The sequence below is a fragment of the Gekko japonicus genome, unplaced genomic scaffold (assembly GCF_001447785.1).
Source record: "Gekko japonicus isolate JY-2015 unplaced genomic scaffold, Gekko_japonicus_V1.1 scaffold102, whole genome shotgun sequence".
NCBI lineage: Eukaryota > Metazoa > Chordata > Lepidosauria > Squamata > Gekkonidae > Gekko > Gekko japonicus.
Genome location: NW_015172006.1, coordinates 1,263,141 through 1,284,310, shown reverse-complemented (window position 1 = coordinate 1,284,310; position 21,170 = coordinate 1,263,141). Strand labels below are relative to the sequence as shown.

Genomic DNA, 21,170 nt, shown 5'->3' with positions numbered 1-21,170 from the left:
GCTGTTTGTTGATTTAAAACATTTTAATGCTGCCTTGCCACCCGATCAGGGTCCTCCCAAGGTGTGGCGCACATACATATATTTGAACAATTAAAAACGACATTCAGAATTGTGACACAAGTCAATAAAAACACATAAACAATACCCGAACCATGGCAGAGGGCCGGTAGCAGTTATTGGGGGCATGCCAAGCAAAAGAAAAAAGTCTTCACCCCCTGGCGGAAGACACTGATAGAAGGAGACAGCCAGATCTCCACGGGAAGGGAGTGCTAAAGTGTTGGTGCCACCACTGAGAAGCCCCTTCCTCAGGTCACGACCAGTGTTCCCTCTAAGCTGGGTTAGTGTGAGCTAGCTCACAGTTTTTTAGCCTCTAGCTCACAAATTTTTGTCTTAGCCCAGGAAGGACAGCTCCAAAGCAAACTGATTTATGCAGTTGCCAAATCGCTCACTCACAACTTTAATGCCAGTAGCTCACAAGTTAGGATTTTTGCTCACAAGACTCCACACCTTAGAGGGAACATTGGTCATGACCAGTGTTCCCTCTAAGCTGAGTTAGTGTGAGCTAGCTCACCATTTTTTAGCCTCCGGCTCACACATTTTTGTCCTAGCTCAGGAAGGATGGCTCCAGAGCAAACGAATTGATGCAGTAGCCAAATCGCTCCCTCACAACTTTAATGCCAGTAGCTCACAAAAAAAGAATTCTTGCTCACAGGACTCCACAGTTTAGAGGGAACATCGGTCACTACCTGTCTAGCCTCAGATGGTGGGGGCAACTGAAGCAGGTCCTCAAGGTAAGTTAGTCCCAGGCTGTCCAGGGCTTTAAAGGTCAATACTAGCATCCAGAATTGATCCCGGAAGTAAATTGGAAGCCAGTGTACATGGAACAAGACTAACGTCCGGGAACACAAATCAAAGCAGTATGGGAACGATTTAGTGAGGCAGAAGACGAAAATGGCAGGAGGAGCAAGGGTTAAAAGGTGGAAAACCAGACATCTTGGGGGCAGCAGCGGAGGAGGTGTGCCTTGACCTCTGTTCCCTGCTTGTAGACTTCTTCGGGCATCTGGTCAGCCACTGTGGTCATCCAAACCGAAACAAGTCCAAGTTATATTTCAGGCTCTCTCTAATTTCCAGGCTCGGGATGGTTGACACGATCCCGTAGTGCAGTAGATAAACTGGATTAGATGAACATTTGGACAGACCGAACAGGGATGCTCTTTATGTTTCACAACTTCTTACAAACAAACCCGTGGAAGCTCGTTGTTGGAAGAATGCCTAGGACTAAGAGTAGCCTCGCCTGGGAGTTTTATAGAGCGCTTCTGGCCAACCTAGGATAGGAGGACCAGGAAAAAGGTTGAGTCTTCATCGACTGCTCTGGCTGCTTTGGGGTCTGTTAGATCACCGCTAACAAAGACTCGAGAGTGATTTCAGCAAAGTGATTCAGCTTTAATGAAGTAACGAACAAGCACTCAAACGCATTCATAACCAGAACAGTTTAACATTGGGAGCTAGGCTCCTTTTAAACATTCCCGGGCTAACATAGCCACGCCTATTTACAGATAACAACCAATAAGATTGTGTAGTTAAAAACCAATGAGAGTCTTCTGAAGCCTGTACAGTTTCTGATTGGTCGCTGTTAGAGGGCGACCAATGGCAATGCAGTTCAGTGGAGCCTTCATCCGGCTCAAGCTTTGCATGGGGAGTGAATGAGGGGATTCATGTAAGCGATTTCCAATACATTACAGGGTCCAACACAATGTGTTGTTTTTTACTTGTAAAGAATTAGAAAGGCTGGGCGCAGCGTAAAATTGTAAAATTTTATTTTATTATAGCATATTTATATCCCCCCCCGGTGCGGATCCAAAGCAGCCAGCAATGCACAGAGAAAAAACAAACTGGACACATAACGGTGGGGAGACTTCCAGTGGTCCGGCAGGTCTTTTCTTTCCATTGGTTGATCTCCTGCCTAGCTCCAGGCCCAAGCCAAAGGACTCCAGGCCCAAGCCAAAGGACTCTTGGGCTCTTGCCTCTCGGCTTGCGCCTCCTGTCAATCCCAGGCCATATATACCTGTGAGCAGAGAAGAGAGCAAAGTCAGCAAGATGTTTTTCATCTGCTGCTAGCTAGCAGGATCTTCCCCAATTCCTCCATGGCCAGAATCAGGAATATATGATTCTCCTCCCGCCCCCAGGCAAATTGAAGTGTGACAGGCTTTGTTATCTCACTGCATCTCATTGGCGCTGCATGTGTAGACCAGGCCTATTGATTCAGTCATCCAAAGAGATCCTTTATATGGGTGTGAGCCCAAGCTAAATATATATATATATGCTGTTTCTGCAGGTTCAGAATGGGCAGTGGGAGGGGCCCCGTCAGCTGTCCGTTTCCACTAACCACCCATAAAGGGACATGTGTTGGACACCTAACAGTGGTCGGCTCAGTGGATTCAAGATGCCTGATCTCACCCCCCCCCCCATCCCTGGCTCTTCAAAAAGCAATATTAATTCCCTGTGCTCGAAAATGGCACCATTCACCAGTCAGTTTGTTGCCTAGTGCCTTTCATCTGGTGCCAGGCTACAGGGAACTAAATGTAGCATTTGTGTTTTCCAAATGCATAGCGGGGAAAGGAGGCAAAACTTGGAAGGTCGTGCAGGCAGAGAGGACCAGGGCGGGTGGGACCAACCAGAGTTTCTGGAGCTATGGAATTAGGCAAGGGGGAAGGCATTACTTTCTGGGAAGAGGAAATAAGGAGAAATGTGAACTAAATCCAGCACTTTAAAAAACATTGGCGGCTGCATTCGAACCCTGAGTATGTTTGATTTTTTTAGGGTTTTTTTGCGGGGTGGTGGTGGTGATGTAGATTTAGTGTTATTTTAATATGGTGACCTCCATGGATAGGGTGTTTTGCAGAACAGGTACAACAATCTCATCTTAAAACAAACAGACCAGGTTCTTCATGCTGAAGACTGCCATTATATGTCTGTGTCTGTCACTTCATATCTTATAAACCTACCTTCCTTCCTTCCTTCCTTCCTTCCTTCCTTCCTTCCTTCCTTCCTTCCTTCCTTCCTTCCTTCCCTCCTTCCCTCCCTCCCTCCCTCCCTCCCTCCCTCCTGTTACTAGACTGGATCAAACATTTCTGAAGTTCTTACGTAATCCGAGAGGGCTTGCATTGCACTGATAATGATATTCAAATTATTACTAATTGATCCGGGCTCACAGCTGTTTATTCTTTTCTGCCCCTGTACAGAAAGCCAGTGTGATGGCGGTGGTCACAGTAATGGATCAGGGGGGATCTCTGGATTCAGATCCCCTCTCAGCCATGAGTGGAGCCCACTGGGAGATCTTGGACCCGTTGTGATCCTCTCGGTCTAACCTCTCTCTCAGCACTGTTGAGAGGATAACGTGGAGAAGGGGAGGGCTACGTATGCTGCCTTGAGCTCCTTGGAGGGGAGGGCAGCATAACCATACAATTGGTGCAATAAGATAAAAGTATCCCGTGGCATAAGCTGACTCTGCTCCTTCCTCTCGTTTGTTTTTAGGGCCAAGAAGGCCTGGATGGAGAGAGAGGAAAGCCTGGACAGCAAGGGTTACCTGTAAGAAACGCTAACTTCCTTCCTTTTTGAAGTGGTTTTCTTGTTTTGGTAGGGTGTGTGAGTGCATAATAGACGATCGAACCAGGATGCAGTGACCTCTTCTTGTTGCCGTTGTTCCTATTTGTACGCCAGTAAGCCTAGCAAGGTGGAGGTGGCGTTGAGAGATTGGTGATCAGATCTTCCCGGGATGTTTTTGGAAGAAGAAAACAGCAATGATGTGTGGCCCTGATTTAGACTGGTGGCACGGTGTGAAAACTCTGCTTACCATTTGCAGTGTCACCAGCAGAAGCCCCCCCCCCCTTTTCCTGACCTGTTGTCAACCCTGGGCAAGGAAAAAAGACACACCTTTTTGCCCGACCTTTGTTTCCCTTCCAGGAGTCCATCCTTTAAAGCTGTTGTTATGGTCCGGTTTGCACTGAGGACGTGTTTATGTCGACATCATTTTAAGCTGCTGAATGGCATTTTATGCTGCTTGTGCTTTGGCACGTTTTTATGACTTGTTTTATTAATAATAACTCCTATGTTTTTGTGATTTTTTTTGACTTAACGTTTATTGGTCTAAGCCGCTAATGCTGAGTATGTACAGTATGTGGGGGAGGGGTGGGAAATGTTTCGCCATGTTCATTCAGAGCCCAAGGACCACCAGAGCATGAACAGCTAGGTTTGAGTCCAGTAGCACCTTAGAGACCCATGAGATTTTCGGGGCATGAGCTTTCACGAGTCGACACTCCCTTCCTCGGATAACTCTTGAACCTTCCCTCTGAAAGGTCCTGATACCCGCTGGAGCACACATGGTGTACAAAGGAATGGGGGCTTTGGGGACCCCATGACTGTAAAAGGTCCCACCGCCAATTCCCACTGTGGGGACCAAGAAGGTTAAAATCTTGTGCGTGTGTGAGAGGGACAGAGCTTCCCTCCCCAGCCCTTATTTGAAAACACTGTGGCATGGGTGGGGAGAGGGGCATGGACACAAAAGTATCCACAGGACATGGGGAGATACAATAGAGACACATGCAGGCCCATAGCTATGGTGGGGCTTTGGGGGGCTCTGCCCCCTTTCTTAAAGGCACAGCCCCACAAGAATTTCTCCTGTAAATGCTTTTTTCAATCATTTAAAAACATTTTTAAAGGCGTGCGCTCCTTTAAGCAGAGTGGGGTGCTGTAGCTGACTAATTCCCACACTGAGCAAGGGGGTTGGAGTAGGTGACCTCTAGGATCCCTTCCAAATCTGTGTCAAGAAACTGGTCTCCTTTAAGTGAGTTTTTCTGCCTAAGTGTTAGCTTTCTTGACTATAAAAGTCGTCACCCCCACCTGCCGGCTCGTTATCAGAATTGTTGCTTCGGCTGGCAGAAGTGATTCACTTGCAGCAGCTGAGAACTGTCATCTCAACAGCTTGCAGTTCAGAGATCTATCGTGGTAACAGCTTTCTATTGGCTCGATGGCTTTTCTTCCTGCACTGGGAACTTCAGCCCCGCCAGAAACCAATTTACCCCACAAGCCACAAAATCGTGGCTACATGCCGCTGGACACACACAGACAGCAAGATATCAGCACTCACAAATACTCTGGAGAAATTACTTCTCATGCTTCTGATGGGGGAGGAGTCATGCCTGTCATACAAGTGCCACACATTTTATTGTATTTTTTAAAAAAAATATTTTGTGAGCCACCTTGAGCTAGTCTCTGTCTGGAAAGGCAAGGCACTCGCTTTCTAAAAGATCAGTCACAGCTGGTGAGGGTGTCTGATTTGATCAGTGAAACTGCACCGTGTGGGAAGGATAATCCTCTTCCTCCTCTGCACTCTGGGCCTGAGTGAGAGCCACACATGGCTGTCATTTATTTCAAGAAATGCTGGCTGGAGCTACCCTCATATCTCACCACACCCTGTACAGTTTGGTCCAGAAAAAGCGTATGAAGATAAGTCCCAAAGAGCTCACACAAGCTAACATTCAGCAGAAGTAGGGGAGGGAAATGGACACATCAACTGGGATGAAGATGCCTTTAACTCAGTTTCACAGTCTTAGGTTTAATTTTGGTCATGTCCCTCAAACACATCAGTTGACACTTTTAGCCGTGTTAAACTGAATGTAAGGTTTTGGTTTCTGAACCTTCCACAAGGGGTACTCTGTACTTCCAAACCTTTATGCCAAGGGTTAGAAACTTGGTTTCTTTAAGCAAAAACTGACGTTCCAGAGCAAACCAAGTGTTCCATGCAAAATAGCTTTATACAAAGATGCAGCCTAGCGAGGTCACACCGGTAGCCGTGGGAACTGCAGCACCTGATTCCAGTCTCCTTTTTATATCCCGGCTGAGTTAGGAGCTATTAAACTAGAGCCCAGATCTGGGCCCGTGATCCAGTTGCCTCTCCTGAGCAAAGAAAGGAGTTGTGTTGTCACCTTGAAAAGCTCCCTCTACAATTTGGGAAGTACAAAGAAACTCTCTTTTTCTTTTAACATGTTCTCCAGCACGAGGGAGGGTTTTTGCCCATTTCCCCCCCGTATTCTTACTTTGTTCCTTTATGCATTCTAAAAAAAAATTTCTGTAACAGTGTGGCTTACAAAAGGGAGAAACCAACATTTAACACGGGGGCTTTTCATGTCTACATTGTGGGGCTACAGAATCCATCTGGGATTCTCTCAGTGCTCTTTCATCTCCTGCTTGGGCTCTCTCATTAAAGCAGTTCCATGCAGCTGGTGCTCTCAGAGGCACAATGAAGTATCCTTTGTCCTGTGTGAAAGACATCCGCCAGCAGGGCATTCAGGCAGACGGTCTCTGCTTCTTCTCTTCTCTTAGGGACATCCGGGACCAGCAGGCCGACCGGGGCCAAAAGGATCCAAAGGCCAGCAGGTAGGCAAGGGACAGTTGACCGGACCCTCTTGGTTGCCGCAGCCACTGGTAAATCTTTGAGACTCCTAAACATAAAAATTTAGGGTGGTTTAAAACGACCTGTCCCATGATCTTTTTTTAAAAAAACAAACAAACCTAGTTTCTGATAAGGTTATAGATGTGTCCAGGGCTTTTTTGGTAGAAAAAGCCTAGCAGGAACTCATTAGCATAGTAGCCCACACCCAACAGCAGAAACTCATTAGCATATTAGACCTCACCCCCATGCCGTCCCTTGGCTTGCCCGGGCACCCCACGGCAAGCCAGCCTTTGGAGGGGAGGGGAGGCAGTTTAAACTGCCTTCCCTTGGCTTGGGTGCAGTGGGTGTGGCCAACTCTGAAGCCAGCCGGAACTCCGTTCCTGTGCGTTCCTGTCCAAAAATAGCCCTGGATGTGTCCTGTCATTGGGAACGGCTTCGAATGCATTCAGATAATTGTCCGGCAAAGGCTTGGCCAGTGGAAAAGATTCCAGCCTGCCAGACGTCTTCTGCTGTGGGATCTTCAGTGTGGGTCAAATCATTTGTGTCGTTCCTAAGCTGTAGGAAGTTCTGGGTAGCTTTACAGTGTTGGGTGCCTTCGGAGGTGAAAAGCCAGGACTGGCACAAAGAACCAGCATTGGGGCCTTCTGACGAGGCCCTCTGCCGACGGGGCCCCTTCGCTCCCATCAGGTGTTTCCGGCTCCTCTGAGGCCCCTGAATGGAGGACAGCCCGAGTCTCTCATGCTCCTTTCGGCTTGGCTGGCACTGTGATGGGGCTTAAGGAATCGTGCGTTGCACCCTTCTACCTTGCTCAGAAGGTGGTGTGTGCACAAGGGGGGCTGTGCAAGTAATGTGGAGAGGGGCAGTGAAGGCCATCGTGCTCCAGGTTCCCCCAAAGCCGGAGCCAGCCCTGATGAAAGGAACAAATTCATCAGGCTTGGTAGAGCTGCAGCTGTGTGGGACTTTGGCAATGGAGGCAGATGGCAACTTCCATCAGGTTCCCCTCCGTGGGTGTCTCTGACTTGCATCGCACCAGCCGTTCAACAGGAGCCGTCACAAGCGCCTCCAGCCCAGTCCGTGTCACCTGCTGTGCCGCCTCCCTGACCACGGCAGCCAGAATCACCACGGACATCAGCGAGGGACGAGGGCAATTCGTGTGGTCTCTTCTCGTCTGGGTGTATTTTGTTCAGACTTGTTTCTAAACCACCAAAGGCCAAAGCCTTAGGAAGGAGAGGTGAGGGAAACCAGCTTTGGGGGGGGGATTAAAGCCCCTCTCCCAGCTCTGCTTCCCCAAGCCTTTCTAGCCTCTACTCCCTCTCCGATCCTGTGGTTGCTTTAAGTTTTGGTCGGGGGAGTGGGAGATGGTTATCACCAGGGCTATTTTTGGGCAGGAACGCACAGGAACGGAGTTCTGGCTGGCTCCTGAGTTGGCCATGCCCAGCAGGAACTCATTAGCATAATAGGCCACACCCAACAGCAGAAACTCATTAGGATTGGCTACGTTAGGGGTGTGTGGCCTAACATGCAAAGGAGTTCCTGCTTCAAAAAAGGCCCTGGGTTTTGACAACAAACAAGGTAAACAGAATAAGAAGCAAAAGGTGGGTGTGGCTGGATGACCACACTTCTGGTAACATGGGGGTGTGGCCTAATGTGCCAATTTGCTGTTCTGGGTGTGGCCTAATATGCTAATGAGTTCCTGCTGTTGGGTGTGGCTTATTATGCTAATGAGTTCCTGCTGGGCTTTTTCTACAAAAAGAGCCCCGGTTATCACGGCTTTCGGTCATGTCCAGGTTAATCTTTGCTTGCTCTCACTTCGGAACCGCCCTGTTGTGGCACAACGCGTGCTCGCTCTCCCTGTGGAAACCTGTGGTCTGGGTGTAGATCAATCTGGGATTATAGGGGAGGGAGCAGGTTTGGCTTCAGAGGGCAGAGAGTTCAGGTATCCGCAGGACTCCCCCCCCTCCCCCGGAGAGTGGACAGTTGCCCACAGTCCCAACAGCTCAGCCATTTCCACTTTGCTTTTTTCTCACCCAAGGGAGGTTAGGGACCCAGTGAGAGAATTAAGGGGGCCCACTGAAAGGGGAACTTGCCCATCCCAGTCCTGCATCTGGCAGTAAGGAAGGGGGCGTGTCGATGGGTGAAAGGAAGATCCTACTTTTAATTGCACGGTTAGGCTTGAGGACCTTGGAACATTCCTCGTCCCTCACTTCAGCGTGGCACTGCCGTGTTGGCAGTTCCCGGAGCCGTCGTGATCTCTTTTCCTTTTCCTTTGAAGGGTCAGAAAGGAAAGCCAGGGCTGCGGGGCGCCTCAGGCAGCAGAGGCACACCGGTAGGTAACAAATGCATTGTTGCCTTTTCCTTTAATTTCTTCATGACTCAATTCAGTGGCATTGACCTTGGTGGGACTGTGTGGCCAGCAGTCAGTTGGGGGGCCGAGTTTAATCTGCAGCACCCTGTGCCCCTTTTTGGTTTTAGCCATCAAATATTCTCTGCAGAGCCCTGACCTGGGCAGGCCAGGCAAACCCGATCTGGTCAGATCTCTGCAGCTAAGCAGGGTCGACTCTGGCAAGTCCTTGGATGGGAGACCTCCTTGGAATACCAGCAGTCGGGAGGGCAGGGGCAGGCTTTACTCAGCCACCTCTCTGAATATCCTCCAGGCCCCCAGTAGGGGTCAGTCACCAGAGGTCGCCATGACTTCCAGGTGCACATACACTCGCACACACATGCGCATATTTTTAAAAAATATTCTCTGCAGGGGGGGAAGGACCCTCTTGGGCTTTACTGGGCAGATCTGGTGCTACTCAATATTAGGCCTGGCCAGACAGTGCAAATGTAATCCCAATGGGGCTATTTTTGCCCTGCTGTGGCCTACTTGGGAAGCTGCCACATGTGTGGCTGGCCACCCAGTGTGGACGTGCTTAAGCCTGTTTTTGTGTCTCTTGTGTTCAAGCTCCTCAGTCACACGAGCACCTTTTTGTCCTCAGGGTCTTGTTGGGTTACCAGGTCCCCGAGGAGTGGTTGGAAGGCAAGGCCAAGAGGGTCCCCTTGGAGCTGATGGGGTGCCTGGGAGAGATGGTAGCGCTGGGCTAAAGGTAAGCATGGAAGTTTGTAGTGTCAGCCTGGTTGGGAGGGGGAGTTATCATTATTGACTTCATCGGTACTGTCCAGTTGGTGCCAGTTCTACTCACACAGCCCAGTTAGTTGGTGGGAGGGGAGAGTGATATTTTTCCAGCAACAACATAACTGTGTTTCAAGAGCTGGGGAAAAGGAGGTCGCCGTTCACCAGAAGCGCAATCTTCAGGGAAGATCTCAGTGCATTCAATGCTAACTTCGTAAAAGGGAGAAATGCCAAGACTCTCAACCTGCCTAGAAATAGTGCTCTACCACACCACATTCATAAGGACATGGAGCTTGACTTGCAATTCTTCAGCAGTGTCCGGGAAGCATACTGCATATGCTCAGAAATAGTCACCCAATGCATCATGGAGTACATTTCCCTGTTAAGGCAATTTTGGCTTGTCTTGTTATTCTCTGGTGCAAGTAGGAGGGCATTTCATACCCTTCAGGATTGCCTCACCTATTGGTGAAGGAGGAGTTGCTGGTTGGAGCAGCCTGAGATTTGGAAGTCTGAAGCCTTGCTTGTGGTTTTGTGGACACCTCAGTGGGTGCGGTCAGACGGCGTGCTGGGAGCGGGTTAAACTGCTCCAGCATGGTTTTTTTTAACCTGGAGAATCGCGATCACACTCACCTCCTTGCTCCAGATTGCTGCGCAGCCACATTGCTCCCCTCCACCCACACGTGCCGGTGTTGTTTTTCTCTCTCTCTCAGTTTGGGCATGCGCACAGGCAGCCATCTGTAGAACAGCGATTTCCTCTTCAACCCGACTGCTGTAACACTTCCCTTTAAACTTTAAAGGAACATTTCCCTTTAAATGTTTCCCGCCGAAAATGGCCTCCCTGAGATCCCGAACTCGTCTAAAGGCTAAAACTAAAAAGGTAAAGGTTCCCTTGCTCGAAAGCCAGTCGAGTCTGAGCCGAAGAGCCAGCGCTGTCCGAAGACGTTTCCGTGGTCATGTGGCCGGCATGGCTAAACACCAAGGCGCACGGAAATGTTACCTTCCCACCAAAGTGGTACCTATTCATCTACTTGCAATTTCTTGCTTTCGAACTGCTAGATTGGCAGGAGCTGGGGCCAGAGACGGGAGCTCACTCCGTCTCGTGGCACTCGGGTCTCGAACTGCTGAACTACTGACCTTCCACAGCCTGCAGTTCAGCGTCTTAACCACTTGAGCCACCGCAGCTCCTAAAAAGGCTAAAACTAGGCACCATTTAAACATTGTTTTTAATAACCCTGTGGCGGACCTCCGCCTATGCGCACACCGCCAACACATTTTTTTAAATGGTGGGCAAAAAGCGGAAGCCTCGGGCAGCTTTCAAGTGGGGAGGGGGTTTAGACCAGAAGTGGCTCGACATCGGAGGCGCGATCACACAGGGGGAAAATGCGGCTGGAACCGGAGAATCAGGAAAACACCACTTGGGGACCTGGTATCAAAATACTCTGGGTTAAAGCAGTTTTGAGCCGGAAAGCGACGGCTGGGGACGGGAGGCAGATGTTGACCGTGTGATCATGCAGATAAAATCAGTTTCTGAGGCGGGCCGAAACAGCCTGTTTGAACACACCCATTGAGCTCAAAAGTATCAAAATCCAGACTTTCTAGATGCCTGAAGGTCATTATTGAAACGGTTTACAGGGGAGCTGACTTAGATGGCCCAGGCTGATCTCATCAGATCTTGGAAGCGAAGCAGAGTCAACCCTGGTTAGCACTTGGATGGGAGGCTACCAAAGAAGTCCAGGGTTGCTATGCAGAGGCAGGCCATGGCAACCCCACCTCTGAATGTCTTTTGCCTTGAAAACCCCACAAGTAGATTCCATAAGTCAACTGTGATGTGATGGTACTTTGCTCCACGACCTGGGGGGGGGGGGGGGCTAGATAAGTACTCCTGCAGAGTGTCCAAGCTCATTTCCAGCCACTTCTGTGGCATTTGGGAAATGGGCTTCTAGGGATGAGATATGTGGGGTGTTGCTATGTGAGCATCGTTGCTTGCTCACCTCTATAAAATGGATAAATCCTCTTGATGCCAAAGAGGATGCTGCAAAGGATTTTGCTGCTGCGTTTCTCTCTGTCCACCAGAATGCCTGACCAGAAGGATTCCTACTCAGTCATATCACAAAAGATATGGAATATCCTCTTCTCTCTTTTGAGGCATACAGGAGTTCTTACTGTGACTTCCTGTTCTTGGAAGAGGCAAGAGGGGGTTCGTTTGGTCCACCAGTGTCAGCTTTCAGGCTGTGTCATTCTGCTCCTCTGCATGGGGGCTGTAGTCAGGGGTCTCCTGAGATAAGTTCCTTTTCTCAGGATGGTGCAGAGCAATGTTCCCTCTAAGCTGTGGAGTCTTGTGAGCAAAAATTCAATTTTGTGAGCTAGTGGCATTAAAGCTGTAAGTGAGCGATTTGGCTGCTGCATCAATTAGTTTGCTCCGGAGCCATCCTTCCTGAGCTAAGACAAAATGTGTGAGCCGGAGGCTAAAAAACTGTGAGCTAGCTCACACTAACTCAGCTTAGAGGGAACACTGGTGCAGAGTTGTTTTCTGTTGCCCCAGAAGGCTGGACCAGAACCAACAGGTTGAAATTAAATCCAAAGAGTTTTCAGCTAAACATTAGGAAGGACTTCCTGACAGTTGGAGCGGTTGCTCAGTGGAACAGGCTTCCTCGGGAGGTGATGGGCTCTCCTTCTTTGGGGGTTTTCAAACAGAGGCTAGATGGCCATCTGACAGCAGTGCTGATTCTGTGAACTTAGGCAGATCACGAGAAGGGAGGGCAGGAAGGGTTGCCGCAGTGCTTAGTTCTCGTGGCCCTTTCTTACACGCCCAGGGAAATGCTGATCACCACTTTGGGGGTTAAGGAAGCGATTTTTCTCTAGGCCAGTTTGGCCAGGGATCCTGGAGATTTTTTGTCATCTTCTGGGCATGGAACAGGGGTCACTGTGGGTGTGTGTGGGGGGGGAGGTATTTGTAAATTTCCTGCATTGTGCAGCGGGTTGATGACCCTAGAGGTCCCTTCCAAGTCTGTTATTCTGTGATTCTCTCTTCTGCCTTTCCAGCCCAGGAGCTGTTTTCAGTTCATACTTAGATATAGTAAAGTCATTCCAGTCACTTTAGGAGCTTCTGTCTACTATTCTGCAACCTGACCATGTCTCCTTTTCCAGGAGCCGGAATGCTTCCCTTCTCAGAACGGGAATTTGTGCAAAGATCCGGCCCAGATCCACCCTTAGACTTCTATGGCCTCTTTGATTTTCCTAAATGTGGACTATAAGGCCAGCAGTTTGAAAGGGAACTTAGCAAGAAATCCAGTGCAAGAAATGAAAAAAAAAATGTGTCCTTTGCTTTTGTGCTAAGCAAAACAATCCATTCTGCCTTGCTGTTAGGATCAGCCTGCAGAATTCTATGGAGTAGGGGAATCAGGTACCACACTGGAAGAAGATGTACAGCTCGAATCAGGCATTCATCAGAGGTAGAAGGGTCCATTTGCAGGCATGACTGGGTACCAGTGTTCCCTCTAAGCTGAGTTAGTGTGAGCTAGCTCACAGTTTTTTGCCTCTGGCTCACACCTTTTTGTCGTAGCTCAGGAAGGAGGGCTCCAGAGCAAACTCATTTATGCAGCAGCCAAACCGCTGGCTCACAACTTTAATGCCAGTAGCTCACAAAGTAGAATTTTTGCTCACAAGACTCCACAGCTTAGAGGGAGCATTGCTGGGCACTCTCACATTTCAGGGCACCTTTGGGCAGATTACGGTCATGTGTTACTGTAAAAGGATGGGGGGGGAACCCTAATAACTGAATGAAATGTTTTCCCTCTTTCTCTCTTTGCCATTAGGGAGAACAAGGCGATGACGGGGAAGAAGGCACGCCAGGAATGTCTGGGAAGAGAGGGACACCGGGTGTGCTTGGTCTCCCGGGAGCTCAGGGCCCCCCAGGATTCAAGGTCAGTCCCCCCCGCCATGCTATAATGCAAGCCTTGTCAAGTACCAGGATCTGGAATGGGACCAGAGTCCCTGCTGAGCACGCAAGGGCATCTCCGTTGGATGTGCTTGAATCGTAGCCTGTGTTGTTTTTGGAAAGATGGCTTAATTGGAAGCGCAGCAGGCAGAGCCGTGGTCCAAATCACAAGAGAAAACACAAACACACACACACACACAGTTATTGTGAAAGCTTCACATTCTGATTGTTTTGCTCCAATTCATTATGAACAGTCCATACCTCACATTCAGTCCAGACAATTTAAGAAGCATTAATGATATACATGATTTTAATAAATACTAACCCTGTTGAGTAATTTACGGGGCCGCCCTAAACAGGTCTCCTTGGAATCCTACAGAAGCATGCTCGATGTTCTCAAGACTGCACTGTTAGAGTTCCTTTGTTTTTTCCCACCTGCCCTAATTTTTATCCCGCCCTTTCTCCAAGGAGCTCAGAGAGGCAACTCTGGTTCTCCTTGCTTTTATCCTCACAGCAGCCCTGCGAGGTGGGTTAGGCTGACAGAATGATTGGCCAAAGCCACTCTGAGCTCTGTGGCTGAGTGGAGATTCAAAGCCAGGTGTGCTCAGTCCTAGTCTGACCCTCTCATTGTTAAACCCAGGGGTCATTTCCTGCAGGAGCGCACAGGAGCAGAGCTCCAGCAGTAAAGAGCCCGGGGGGCGGGCACATGCAACACGCCCCACCCCCTGCTCCCAGCAGCCCTCAGTCAGAGCAAGAAGCAGAGCCCCCCCGGGGCTCCTTTAGGACCAAGTCAATCAATCTAATTTATTGCGGCAGGAGCCAGACCAAGTTTTATTCAGGTACAAGCTCTCCCTCCTTTGCGAGGACAGATCTGCACCTCCCCCCCCCCAATAGCTAGCAATCCAAAAAAGTCCAGTGGAGCCTGAGCAGTGGGTGTTGCCTTCTGACACACTTCCGGTGATGTCAGGGGGTGTGGCATATGCAAATATGTTATGCTAATGAGCTCCTGCACCTCTTCTTCTACGAGATGACCCCTGGTTAAACCACACTAACTCTGAGCATCAGCGGAATTGCAGAGGGCTGCTGGATGTCGTCACTCATGCTTTTTCTTGGCTTCACGAGATGCCAGTGTATTATGATAATTCCAGAGAGCTTTAGAAGAGAAGAAGAAGAAGAGATTGGATTTATACCCCGCCCTTCACTACCCAAAGGTGTCTCAGAGCGGCTTACAATCTCCTTTCCCTTCCCCTCCCCACAACAGACACGCTGTGAGGTAGGTGGGGCTGAGGGAGCTCTTGACAGAAACTGCTCTTTTTCAAGAACAGCTCTTATCAGAACTACGGCTTGCCCAAGGTCATCCAGCCAGGTGCAAGTGGAAGAGTGGGGAATCAAACCCGGTTCTCCCGGATTAGAGTCTTAACCACTTAACCACTACACCAAACATACTCTTTAAGTATGGCCGGCTTCTGAAGTCCTGCTGACACAACGGCAGTAAGTATCTGCTTCTTGCAGAATTGGGCAGCTAGATTTCCGGCTGCCCTGATTAAGCACCCCCACTTTGCTGCTTAGTGAGCTGGGTGTTTTCCCCCCCAGCTCCAAGAACGACCACTGCTGGGCCTTTTCGCACACTGGCTGCTGTTAGCCTTTGTTCTCTCTGATTTTGTTTCCAGTTAGATGTGCATGTGGGGGGACAGGTCTGCCAGGTAGCCGATCAGCTTGATGTAGAACAACGACATCAGCAACCGTACGGAGAGTCACTCGGCAGCAACTCCCTTGGGGTCTCTGCAGACCAAGTATATTCTGGGTTGTGGCTTCCAATTTATAGAGCAGCGTTTGATAGAAACTTGGCCATTGCATTTTATTTAGGATATTTCCACATTGCCTCTTCAGAGCCTGCTGAAGGTTGCTTGCAGTCTCTAGTTCCAGCTCCTGCCAACCTAGCAGTTCGAAAGCAAGAAATTGCAAGTAGATAAATAGGTACCACTTCAGTGGGAAGGTAACAGCGTTCCGTGCGCCTTGGTGTTTAGTCATGCTGGCCACATGACCACGGAAACGTCTTCGGACAGCGCTGGCTCCTTGGCTTGGAAACGGAGATGAGCACCGCAACCCTGGAGTCGGATTCGCCTGGCTTTCGAGCGAGGGAAACCTTTACCTTTATCTTTGCATCAGTTGCATAAAGAACGCCCTAGGATGTAAAAATGGGATTAAAGTGGCATGGAGGTAACAAGTGATAATTGTTTATGGTAATAGGCGAGATAAAAACAGTTTTCCTCAGCATGTGTGAAATTAAAAGGAAGGGGGGGGAAATGTGTAATCGAACAGCCCTAAAGCAGAGGCATTTTCTGTTGGTTGTTTTTTTTTCTCCCCAAATGCCCTAGTTTTTTATTTATTTATTTCATTGGACTTATAGCCCACCCTCCTCTGCACAGATGGCGGTATTAGTCACAGGTAGCATAAATGATCCAAGTGAGATTGTACAGCCTGTGTGTCGATGGACAGGGCCCAGTACAATGACGAGGTGGGCTGGGCTAGGGGAGGCCGATTCAGATGGAACCTTGTTGCCTCAGCCGTGGGCCTGGTGAAACCTTTCTGTGTTGCAGGCACTGCAGAAGTGCCTCAGATTCCACAGGGCCTGGAATCTCACCTGGAAGAGCTGGAAGGGCCAAGAAAGCTCTGACTCGGGCTGAGACTAAGTAAAGGCTTTTTGGCCCAGGGATTGCCAGGAGATTATTATCCATAGAGCATACCATTCTGATTCCGATTTCTGGAAAGTAGGGATGACCCCCATCTCTGGATGAAAACATTTATTTATTTACCTCATTTATAACCCACTTTTCTGCCCACTGGGGACTCAAGATGGTGTCTATAATTCTCGTCACCTCCATTTTATCCTCACCACAACCCTGTGAGGTAGATTAAGCTGAGAGTGTGTGACTAGCCAAAGGTCACCCAGCATGCTTCTGTGGCAGAGTGGGGATCTGACCCTGGTTCTCCCCAGGTCCTAGTCCAGTGCGCTAACCACTATATCACGCTGGCTCTCTCATGTTGCTTGATTCCCCACTCCCTTAAGGTTCTCCCAGGCCTTGTTACGATGCTTTCAAGCTTATCTTGTCAGGAAATACGAGACTGGATGAGTGACAACCCCAGAAAGGGCCTTCTTGGCCAAGGCACCAAAACTTTGGAAATCCCTCCCCAGGGAGATTCATCTGTCTCCCTCTACCAGCGGGTGAGGACTTTTTTGTTCTGCTTGGCATAATCCCCAGTAACTTTATTGGATTCCTCCCTGAGTTTGTTTGGTTTTTTGACGTTACGACTTTTTATATGTTTTTATTGAATTTCTTATTTGTACTTTATTTTAAATGTTTTAATGTTTGATGTCCACCACCTCAGGGGCTTATTTAGGTGGAAAGGTGGTATAGAAATGGTTTATATAAATAAATAAATATTTAGCAAATTTCTATGCCTCCGGGGAGCCTGCCTGCAGCAGCTTGCAAAATAAAACATAATTTTTTTAAAAAAAAACATTAAAAGCTAGGGGTGTGCAAAAAAAATAAAAATCGGCCCGATTCAGATTCCGCCAAATCGGACAGAATCAATTTCGGCCAGCAGAAATACTCCTGCATGTCAATTTCGGCAGTACTAGCGGATTCAGGAGTCTTTTGGCCAACCGAATGTCAATTTCGGCCCCTTTATATCCTATGGGATATTGAAGTCCGTGGTGAAAACATAGGGTATATTCTGGGGGCTGGAGAGGAGGGGGTTTGAGGGAGAGGCTCCAAACTCGTATGGTAGCTGCTGGAGCCTCTCCCTAAGATACCCACCATTTTTCAAGAACATTGGACCAGGGGGTCCAATTCTGTGGTTCAACCATATTTGCTTTCTTTCCACTTTCTTGATTTCTTTCCATCTCTCTCTCTCTCTCTCTCTCCTCCCTCCCCATCTAAAGTTAAATATCATTATCAATATCTATTTTTACCCCTTTTGTTTTTATTTTTGGCAGTCTCAATTTATGTTAATAAAAAGCAAGTTTGCATATCTTCCAATAAAAACATGTGGGTTATTTAAAAAAATGTCCTCTGTTAATTTCGGGAAGTTGGCACGGAGGGCCCTGGGGAGAAGGAGAGCTGCCCCTATCCCAATGCATTCTATCCCTTTCCCTCCTCCCGTTAAGATATCCAGAGTTTGGAGAGGTCGTGTCCTGAATGTTGGTAGTTTGAAAGTGTGCAGTCCAAGTGCAGACTCAGTAATAAATAGGCTCTGTGAGTTTGTTTGTTTGTTTGTTTTTGAACTCTGTAGAGAAATAGTGAGATTCCAAATAGGCCAGGCAACTCCAGGGGCTGGCTAAGTATGGATTCAATTATCTCTCGGTTAAGGCAGAACTCTTCTGTTGTCGGTCGCTGCCCCCTACAGATTGTGTGTAGAACAGCAGCTTGGCAGTCAAGGATGGCACAAGAGCCTTTAATGTTTTTTGGCACACGCTTACGCTCCAGCTGTAGCTCTTTTCTGTCCCTGCCTCTAGTAAATGAGGTTATTTTTTAAAAAAATTAGGGCCACAACTCTCTACCAGTGGTGCCTGGGGTGCTTTGCAAAGCAAAGTTGCAATGTAGAACAATCCACTAATGGAATGAAGGCAGTATTACAGAAAGAAAGAAAGAAAGAAAGAAAGAAAGAAAGAAAGAAAGAAAGAAAGAAAGAAAGAAAGAAAGAAAGAAAGAAAGAAAGAAAGAAAGAAAGACGTCAGCTTAACATAAAGATTTCTAGAAGGTCAGCAGGTTGATAAACGGAGACTAAAAAAGCACCCAATTCCAGCTTTTAAAGAACTGCTGTTAGTGAGAGTTGCTCAGGTAACGTTTCTGTCCTCTCCATTAGATCTCTCAGTCTCTCAGTTCAGTCTCTCAGCTCGATTGGCTAAGAGGTGGCGCTGTGATCCTTAAGCTCCCTGCTTCATGTCTCGCCTCTGCTACAGACTCACCAGCAGGGGCAGAATAACCATTAAGCAGACTAAGCATGTGCTTAGGGCACCAGGGCCAAGAGGGGCACCACAAAATTGGGAAAAGGGTGAAAAGCTTAGTTTGTTCAGTATATTGTGTTATCCTATGAATAGATTTTTGTATTGCTGCAACCGGCATTGTATATCAGGTCAGACGGGTCAACAACCAAAATGGACTGGGTCAGTGTGGAGAGGAGGGGGGGGCACCAGTGAGCCTTCATCCGCCCCTGCTCACCAGGGGTCCTCAGGCAACCCACTCTCTGGAAGCCCCCCCCCATGCATAATACTGATCCACCCAAGGAATTGGAGGCTCCCCTCTCTTGGCTGACATACTCAAAATGGGGAGGGAAGAAAAGGAGCGAGCCCATCTCTACCTTGATCTGTTCCGCAGAAAGAGAGTAAGGGAGCTGGCTTCTTAGGGGGCCAGACACACCACGTAAATCTTCAGATTGCTATATTGTCTTATCCAGACACCTTAGAGGAAGCTTCAGTATGTGATCGTCACATCCACTCTGCCTCGGGTTGCCAGGTCCCTTCTAGCTCCAGGTTGGGAAACTCCTGGAGATTTAGGGGTGGAGCCCGGGGAGGACAGGGACCTCAATGGGGAACAATGCCAATCAGTCTATCCTCCAAAGCATCCATTTTTCTCCAGGGGAAGTGATGTCTGTAATTCCAGGGGATCCCTCGGTCCCACCGGGGGGCCGGCATCCCTAACTCTGCCAGGGAAGTAGATCAAGATGGGTAGCTGAGTTAGTCTGTCTGTGGCAGTCGAAAAGAGCAAGAGTCCAGAAGCACCTTAACGACTAACACAGTTTGTGGCAAAATTCTGAAGTGAGCAGTGACTCACGAGAGGAGGAGGAAAAGGAGATTGGATTTATACCCTGCCCTTCACTCGGAGTCTCAGAGTGTCTTACAATTCCTTTCCCTTCCCCTCCCCACAACAGGCACCTTGTGAGGTATGTGGGGGGCTGAGAGAGCCCTTTTGAGGACTGCTCTTGAGAGAACAGCTCTGTAAGAATTTGTGACTGACCCAAGGTCTTACCAGCAGCTGCATGTGGAGGAGGAGTGGGGAATCCCAGATTAGAGTCTGCGCTCCTAACCACTACACCAAACTGGCTCTCTATACTCTGCCACAGATTTTGTTAGTCTTTAAGGAGCTACTGGACTCTTGCTCTTTTCTACTGTCAAGGAAGCAGGTGTCCCATAGCAAAACCCCAACACTCTCTTTCTCTGCTACCTCAGTAACTTCTTGCATGTTGAGAATGAGGATTGAACGAATGAATGATGTTTATTTACGGTCAAAGACCATTTATCAAAATAATACATATTCGTTAAATACAAGTAAGTTAGCTTTCAGTTCCAAAAACATATATTTAGACATATAACCTTAAAACCATTAAAATATTAAAAAATAGAAAAGTTTAACAGTCCGTTATATCACAATAATTATACAAAAGTCTAAAACTAAACTTATTATAAGTCATGCAAAAGGTGATTGAGGGTTTTTATTGTGGAATTTTACCAGTTGTAAGCAGAATGTAGCTATTTGTCTGGAGTTTTGCTGATTTTCCTGTGTCAGAAGTCTCTACATCAGCACTATCTGCATCAAGTGCTGGCCTATCTAAGAGGGGGGGGGGAGAGGTAAGCTTATCCCTATAGACTTGATGACAAGGAAGAACATATGGGGCATTGATTGCACTTCTCCCAAGGAACATGGACAGCACCTGTCTTCATATGGTATCTTTCTATATTTTCCCTCTAGGACCTTAGAGGGAATAGCTGCACAGCAAGCCAGGGTAAAAGCTCTTGTATAGGGTGGCACATCCAGATGTCAGATATTTAGCCATTTTTATTACGTATCTGGAGTCATTTTGGACCAGAAAGGAGGGAGCTCAATTAAATCCCCTTGGTGCTCTAGATCACAAACCCTTTGTTTAATTATACTTCTCGCCTGTGTGTTGTTTTGCGCCAATAAACCCTCAGTCGAGAGTCCCATTTTTACTAAATTAATCTTGGTCATTCGAATCCACATTGGCTGATAGGAATCTTTGTTTATTGGGGGGAAAGTCCCTTTTGATTGGAATTAACCCTGAGCCATTGATATGCAGAGGATTGAGGAAGCCCTTGTGTCCTTCAGCCTGTGCTGCAGCCTACCTAGCGAGGGGGGCTGGTTGGTTGCAGTGGGCTAAGCGGTGAGCAGACCCACCCGTCTGACTTGCTCTTGCTCTGGCTTTGTGCAGTGCCTTCGCAATAAAATACAAGTGCCTTTGCAATAAAATTCAGTAACACTTAAAAAAAAAAAAAAAAAGTGTCCAGCAATTTATATTTTCCGACTTGCAGTTCTAAAGGTCAGGATTTATTCTGGCAGTGACATCTTACAAAGCGGACCAGGGAAAGTTCAGGGACCGCAAAGAGTCGAGGGTCGCCATTTTGCTTGTCCTCTGTTGGCCACACATTAAGCTGGTAACCACTGAATTCCAGATAGCAGCGTTTTCGAGTTTATTTATTTATTTATTTAGATTTAGATTTATATCCCGCCCTACCCCGAAGGCTCAGGGTGGCTTAGTTGCTTTTTCGGACGTTCCTGCATCACATTCTGTCATTCCTGACCAGCCATCCTCCAGTTTGGTGTAGTGGTGAAGTGCGCAGACTCTAATCAGGGAGAACTGGGTTTGAT

The 21,170-nt window shown here is 48.1% G+C and overlaps 1 protein-coding gene across 1 annotated transcript in view; it reads left to right on the top strand.

The window, feature by feature from the left end:
- The window catches only part of COL27A1 (collagen, type XXVII, alpha 1), a 399,797-nt gene that overhangs the window by 340,969 nt on the left and 37,658 nt on the right, over positions 1–21,170 (top strand). The window contains exons 47-51 of the mRNA XM_015420171.1: positions 3,535–3,588; positions 6,382–6,435; positions 8,724–8,777; positions 9,433–9,540; positions 13,382–13,489. Of these exons, the coding sequence (XP_015275657.1) occupies positions 3,535–3,588; positions 6,382–6,435; positions 8,724–8,777; positions 9,433–9,540; positions 13,382–13,489 (378 nt within the window). The remainder of the gene's footprint in view (positions 1–3,534; positions 3,589–6,381; positions 6,436–8,723; positions 8,778–9,432; positions 9,541–13,381; positions 13,490–21,170) is intronic.